Source organism: Morus notabilis, unplaced genomic scaffold (genome assembly GCF_000414095.1).
Source record: "Morus notabilis unplaced genomic scaffold, ASM41409v2 Scaffold1119, whole genome shotgun sequence".
NCBI classification, from domain to species: domain Eukaryota; kingdom Viridiplantae; phylum Streptophyta; class Magnoliopsida; order Rosales; family Moraceae; genus Morus; species Morus notabilis.
In genome coordinates, this window is record NW_010365946.1 from 113936 (window position 1) to 121381 (window position 7446).

At 39.9% G+C, this 7446-nt stretch overlaps 1 protein-coding gene across 1 annotated transcript; it reads left to right on the forward strand.

Annotated features, from left to right (window-relative positions):
• The first annotated feature begins 234 nt into the window (after nt 1-234).
• Nucleotides 235-5410, forward strand: LOC21390056 (leucine-rich repeat receptor-like protein kinase TDR). The gene is made up of 3 exons (XM_010108866.2): nt 235-2455; nt 2723-3409; nt 4801-5410. The coding sequence occupies exons 1-3, from the start codon at nt 472-474 to the stop codon at nt 5223-5225; spliced, it is 3096 nt and encodes a 1031-aa protein (XP_010107168.2). The 5' UTR covers nt 235-471; the 3' UTR covers nt 5226-5410.
• Nucleotides 5411-7446: the final 2036 nt, after the last annotated feature.

Below are 7446 nucleotides of genomic sequence, written 5' to 3' on the forward strand. Positions count from 1 at the left end.
AGCTTCTCTCTCTCTCTCTCTTGAAGATAAAGCCGAGACTTAGTCTCGCTATTATCTAGTAGTTTATTGTAACAATACTTTACCTGTTAATATCTTTAGTTAGGATATATATCTTTTTGTTATTCTATCTTATTTATCGTATATAGTTAGAATAAGTTTGTTAGGTTAAGATTACTTGTATTATATATACTTGTACCATTCATTAAATAAATCAAAACCTTTCTTAAACATTATCACTCTCTAACTCTTTGTCTCTTTCTCTCTCTAACTCTTTGTCTCTCTCTCTACCTTCCATTCCATATGCCCACCGAAGCAAACAATCATGATGAAACACCCTCTGCACCCAGCACTCCGGAAAAGCATAATTTCTCTCCCTCATCAAAACCTTCTTTCTTCCCTTAAATTTACCTCTCTTATTAACACATATTCTGACTCACCCTTTACCACCTTCACCACACCAAACCCATAACCATGAAACCTCCTTTTCCTCTCCCAATTCTCACCACCTTCTTCATCTCGTTCTTTCTCCAAACATTATTCACACTAGTCCTCTCTGCAACACCATCACCATCTCTTCCATTTCAGCTTATTGCTCTCCTCTCTCTAAAATCCTCCCTTAAAGACCCTCTCTCCACCTTCCATGACTGGGACCCAACTCAGGCCTTCTCCAACCAAGACCCCATTTGGTGTTCCTGGTCAGGAATCAAATGCCATTCATCCACACCAAGAATAACAAGCCTCGACCTCTCTCGTCGCAATCTCACCGGCGCAATCCCACCCGAAATCCGCTACCTTTCGAGCTTGACGCACCTTAACTTGAGCGGCAACGGCTTTGATGGACCGTTCCAAGCCGCCATTTTCGAACTCGCCGAGCTCAGAGTTCTTGACATTAGCAGAAACAACTTCAACTCCACTTTCCCACCGGGAATTTCGAGGCTTAAGTTCTTGAGAGTGTTCAATGCTTACAGCAACAGCTTCACCGGCGCGTTGCCGCGAGAATTTGTCCACCTACGTTTTCTTGAGCAGCTTAACCTTGGAGGAAGCTACTTCAATGGAAGTATTCCAACGGATTACGGAAGTTTTCAAAAGTTGAGAAGTTTTTACTTGGCTGGGAATTGGCTCAACGGATCAGTACCACCTCAATTAGGCTTGTTATCGCAGCTCGAGAGACTAGAAATCGGATACAATGCCTTCTCCGGCGGGCTTCCGAAAGAATTCGGACTGTTATCGAATCTCAAGTACTTAGACGCCTCCAATGCCAATCTTTCCGGACCTATCGCCGCGGAGCTCGGCAACTTAACGAAGCTGGAGACGCTGCTACTTTTCGAGAATCGGCTTTCAGACAAAATCCCGGTGAGCTTCGGAAACCTTGAAGCCCTCAAGGTGATCGATTTATCGGATAATAGGCTGACGGGAGCCATCCCGGGAGAACTCTCGAAGTTGAAAGAGCTAACTCTGATGCACATCATGAAAAATAATCTGACCGGAGAGATACCGCAAGGAATCGGCGAGCTTCCGAACCTGGAAATCCTGCTTCTCTGGAACAACTCCTTAACGGGGATAATCCCTCAGCAGCTTGGATTCAGCGCGAAGCTGACGAAAGTCGACCTGTCCACGAACTCGCTCACGGGTCCGATCCCGCCAAATATTTGCAACGGAAACAAGCTTGTCAAGCTCATTCTCTTCTCCAACAGGTTAGTCGACTCGCTCCCGAGCTCGTTACCAAACTGCAGTTCTTTAGCTCGTTTCAGAATCCAGAACAACAACATCAACGGCTCGATCCCTTCCGGTTTCGGCCTCATGCCGAGCCTGAGCTTCGTCGATCTTAGCAGCAACAACTTCACCGGTCCGATCCCGGAGGATCTCGGCAATGCGGTGGCGATCGAGTACCTCAACATCTCCCAAAACCCCTTCAACGTGACCTTGCCGGACAACATCTGGAACGCGACCAATTTGAAGATTTTCTCGGCCAGTTCTTGCAGACTCAGCGGTAAAATTCCGGATTTTGTTGGTTGTAGAAGCATGTACAAGATGGAATTGCAGGATAATTCGTTTGATGGTAATGTTCCTTGGGATATCGGGCACTGCGAGAAGCTGATTTCCTTAAATCTAAGCAGAAATTCCCTCACGGGAATTATCCCCTGGGAAATTTCAACTCTCCCGTCGATCACTGACGTCGATCTTTCTCATAACCTCCTCACCGGAACGATTCCGTCGGATTTCGGAAAGTGCAGCACTCTGGAGACCTTCAACGTCGCATTTAATAGGCTTACAGGTCCGATTCCGGTGACCGGAGCGGTCTTCCCGAACCTTCACCCGTCATCGTTTTCCGGCAACGAGGGATTATGCGGTAGAGTTCTCGCGAAGCCCTGTGCCGCCGACACGCTCGGTGCCGGCGCCGTTGAGGTCAAGCGGCAGCAGCCGAAGAGGACGGCCGGAGCCGTTGTGTGGATAATGGCGGGGGCCGTGTGAGTGCAGGCGCCGCCGGCCGAAGAGGCCGGCCGGAGCCGTTGTGTGGATAATGGCGGCGGCGTTCGGGATCGGGCTATTCGTCCTCGTCGCCGGGACGCGGTGCTTCCACGCGAACTACAGCCGGAGGTTCGACGACGACGACCGCCGTGAGGTGGGGCCGTGGAAGCTGACGGCTTTCCAGAGATTGAATTTCACGGCGGATGATGTATTGGAGTGTTTGTCGATGAGTAATAAGATCCTGGGGATGGGGTGGCGGCGGCGTTCGGGATCGGGCTATTCGTCCTCGTCGCCGGGACGCGGTGCTTCCACGCGAACTACAGCCGGAGGTTCGACGACGACGACCGCCGTGAGGTGGGGCCGTGGAAGCTGACGGCTTTCCAGAGATTGAATTTCACGGCGGATGATGTATTGGAGTGTTTGTCGATGAGTAATAAGATCCTGGGGATGGGGTCCACGGGGACGGTGTACAAAGCTGAGATGCCAGGTGGCGAGATCATAGCGGTGAAGAAGCTGTGGGGGAAGCAGAAGGAGATCAGACGGCGGAGAGGGGTGCTGGCGGAGGTGGAGGTGTTGGGAAGCGTGAGGCACAGGAACATAGTGAGATTGTTAGGGTGCTGCAGCAACAGGGAGTGCACGATGCTGTTGTACGAGTACATGCCAAACGGAAACTTAGACGATCTGCTGCATGGCAAGAACAAGGCCCAGAATTTGGCTGCGGATTGGGTTACCAGGTATAAGATTGCCTTGGGAGTGGCTCAGGGGATTTGCTATCTTCACCACGACTGTGATCCGGTCATCGTCCACCGCGATCTCAAGCCAAGTAACATCTTGTTGGACGGCGAGATGGAGGCCAGGGTGGCGGATTTCGGTGTGGCCAAGATCCAGTGCGACGAGTCCATGTCTGTCATCGCCGGTTCATATGGCTACATTGCGCCAGGTGCGTATTGTTCTCATCACTTACTCATAACACATTTTTTTCGTTAATTTTTCTTCTTAATTATTATGATTATTTTTTTGGCTGGGCTACGACTTTTTGCTATCATACGCTGGGAATTAAGGGACTGTCTCAATGGGGGTTGACTTTTAGCTATTATAGATGAATATTTTCATTGTTATTGCCCTATTGCTTGGTTTGGAGTTATTTGGTTTCGTTGGTTGTGGCTGTTGGCATGTTGAGTTTACAAGTTAGATCATGTGTATTTGTTTAAACTTAAAGTGACGAAAGCTGAAACGCAGATAACGTGCTCCCATGCCTGCGTTAAGTTAAGACTAGCTGTATGTAATTAGAGACTGCAAGATCTGTGAAAGTTGAAGGGGTTGTTCTTTTAGAGTGTAATTTGAGTGTAATTTTTTAGTTAAGTTAAAGTTGTAATTTGAATAAAGTTGAGTAAAATTGAATAAAATTAGAACTTAAAAGAACGTGAACTTAAATAAAATTAGAACTCGAGTTGTCTTTTTTTAAATTTTTTTGACAAAAGAACACGCCGTATTTGCTTTTTTCTGTTTTTTTTGTTTTGTCTCTTCTAGATCCTTCAGTGTCCTCAGCTTTCATCTCTGTACCACAATTGGTTTGTGGCCGCATTAGTCAAAATTGTATCACACTTACTTTCCGTTTTTGAGGTGCTATAGTTATCAACTTATAAGCACAATTTATTGAAATTTGAAAAAAAAAAAAAAAGAAAAGAAAAGAAAAAAGAAAAAGTTTTAATTAACTTTAACGTATCTCATAATGGTGGGGTTAATGAATATTTTCGCCATAATAACAAATATTGCACTGTTCATTAGTAGCTATCTAATATCTTATCTTATTCACATAAAAGAAAGTTGATGCTGACATTTTCTCCTTGGCCGAAGGCTAATGTGATTAAGACTTCGCAATCATACTTTAATGCCCATGATATTCTATCTAAACATATTAGGAGTAGGGCAGACGTGCGTGGTGCGAAATATACCCACATGTCCTTTCTTTTCTTGTTTTTACTTCTTTTCTTCTTACTGTTCTCTCAATTTCTCTGAAACTGCTTCCGCTTTCAATGAATGCGGTGCGGTACTATTAATGCGCGTGGCAATGGCAGGTGTCTTTTTTCCTTTATTATTTCTCCCTTTTCCTTTTTACCGTAGGTCGGTTTTTGCTAGATATATAAATCTTCATTCTACATAATGCCGTGGACCCCACCACATATTTTTGTCCCACGTTAATGCTAAATAACAATTTACTACAATCACACATCACGTTCTATGTGAATGATATCATACTATTAATTTTCATGCATGTCATTACATTTGTACGTTAACTAATAAGGTTGTACTGTTTGTGTTCATTTGCAGAGTATGCTTATACCTTACAAGTTGACGAGAAGAGTGATATTTACAGCTATGGGGTGGTTTTGATGGAGATTTTATGCGGGAAAAGATCGGTGGTCGCCGAATTTGGCGACGGGAACAGCATTGTGGATTGGGTGAAGACAAAGATTAGGACTAAAGGTGGGATAGACGAGATTTTGGACAAGAACGCCGGGGCGGCGTGCTCGCCGGTGAGGGAGGAGATGATGCAGACGCTGAGAATTGCCATGCTATGCACCAGCCGGAACCCGGCGGACAGGCCGTCCATGAGGGACGTGGTGCTGATGCTGCAGGAGGCCATGCCCAAGAGGAAGTTGCCTGAGTCGCATGTAATATGCATTGGTGGTGATAGTAATGGGAGTGATGATATTCCTTTGCCACAAAAATTACCAGCCGCGGACTGTAATTAATATGAACGAATATTACTAATTTTAAGGGGGTTTCTCCTTTTTTTTTTTTTTCCTTGGGCTTTTTGGGTTTTTTGGGGGGTTTTTTTTTTTTTTTGGTTATTTTTCAAATGATGGGGGGATTGGTATAGGAGAAGTGATTTCTTATTTTATTTTCAATGGAATCTCGATCAGGTGTTATATTGTTCGGTTTTCCTTTGTGCTGTGTTTACAACTTTTCGGATGTTGATGAGTGCAAAAATATGCTAATTAAATGTCCGGCTTAGTTTGCAAAAAAGACTGTAGATCAACACATTTATATGATTACTAATTACGATCGAGCTTGTACATAATTTTCTTAAGTCATTTTAATTATATTATCACTAGCAATATAAGATACAACTGGGTCACCAAATACAAAATAATATCGAAGAAAGAAGAAAAAGATGTAATTTACCTTGTTAAAGAATGTCATATAATATACATTTGGTACTTGAATTTACTTCTAACTCTAAGGAAGAACAAGAAAATTAAACCGATGTCAGCCAGTCTTATGACTAAGAAGTATATGCTTTACACGAGAGACCATTAAAAGGAAATAGAGAGAATATTTCTTAAATTAACTCTAATAGCTATATACAATGAAAATAAGATTTGTTCTAACAGTTATATACAATTATGGGATATCTAGACCTTGTGAATCCCTTAGTGCTGCACAAGTTGCCAAATTTGATTTGAGAGGATGAGATCTTGACTTTCTTTTGGAGTGCAGCTAGCCGTTTGAGAGGATTTTGGATAATTTCAGTGCGTTTGGAATTATTTTTAAGTTGTTTTTGAAAATGTTTCCGCATGTCTTTTGAAGTACGAAAACGAAAACGGTCTATAAATCACGTTTGTTTAATAAAATTTTTGAAAAGGGACACGAAAACAAAAAAACAATGAAAATGGTTTTTGGGAAGAGAGTAGAAAAAGATTGAAAGTTATTTTCTCTTTTTCGTTTTCATTTTTTAGTACTTATCAAGAATGTTATATTAAAAAATTAATTATTAATTACTAATTATATTATATATTAATTAATAATTAATAAATAGATATACTTAATAACTAATATATAGATAGTAATTACTTAATTATTAATTAAATATTAATTTATTATTATTAAGTCTTTAATTTTATCAATCATATATTAGGTTAATTATAATCTATTAATTAATAAATAGTTGGTAAATAAAAAATAAATAGTAATTACTCAATTAATAATTAATATTAAATTATAATTATCAATATGTAATATACTAATTAATAATAATTAATAATTAATAATTAGTAATTTAATCATTATAAAAAGGATAATTATCAAAAATTGATCATGTGATATATCAAATAATAGATTATTAAATAAACATTTGTAATTAATTAACTAATTATTTAATTATGTAACTAAAAGTTAATAATTTAAGTAGTAAACAGAATATTAATAAATTAGGTATATACTAATTATTTTTCTTAGTATACTATATATAATTTAATTACTAATGTACTCAGTAATGGTAATTTATCCATTGTTATTATATTATTAATATATTAATTTTTTTTGCTAAATAATTATCAATTATTAATTACTTAATATATTAATTTAAGATTATTAATTACATGTATTCAAAACAAACATAAATGTAACCAAATACGATTTCACTTTTTTATCATACTCAAACCAATCTCTTAAAAGACCACCAAACGTAATTTCAGAATCAGTTCTAGAATGATTTTCAAAACAATATTATTTTCTTTTTTATACCGAAAACAAAATTATTTTGAAAACATTACCAAACGGGCCTCTAATTTTTCTCCATTCCCAACATATAAGGACTCATTTCCCTTATAAGGTGTGCCTTTGGAGACCTTACCAAAATCATTTAGTATGTGTGTTGTGGCACTTGAATCAGTATATAGAGTTGGGTAATAGTCATCATAGATGTTCATTGCGGCTAGACCTTACTTCAATGATGAGAACCCGTTTGCACACTTTAGAGCTGGGGTGTGTCTGGTAAGGGGATTCGTACTCTGATTCGAATTATAGTTCATAGTTTGCTACATTGTTTTCTCTCACAAAAAATACACGTAAATTAAAAATGATTCTAATCTCATTATTCTAATCTATGAACCAAACGTCTCCGGGTTAGCCTAACTACAAATTTAACAAACAACTTTACCTTGATAGGTTTGTGTGTTTGCAAGATGACTT

Bases quoted from the DNA above. Each gene is read 5' to 3' on its own strand.
- LOC21390056 (XM_010108866.2), top strand. From the start codon at position 472: ATGAAACCTCCTTTTCCTCTCCCAATTCTCACCACCTTCTTCATCTCG. The intron at 2,456-2,722 runs TGGCGGGGGCCG...CTGGGGATGGGG, and splicing joins CGGAGCCGTTGTGTGGATAA to TGGCGGCGGCGTTCGGGATC. The intron at 3,410-4,800 runs GTGCGTATTGTT...GTTCATTTGCAG, and splicing joins ATATGGCTACATTGCGCCAG to AGTATGCTTATACCTTACAA.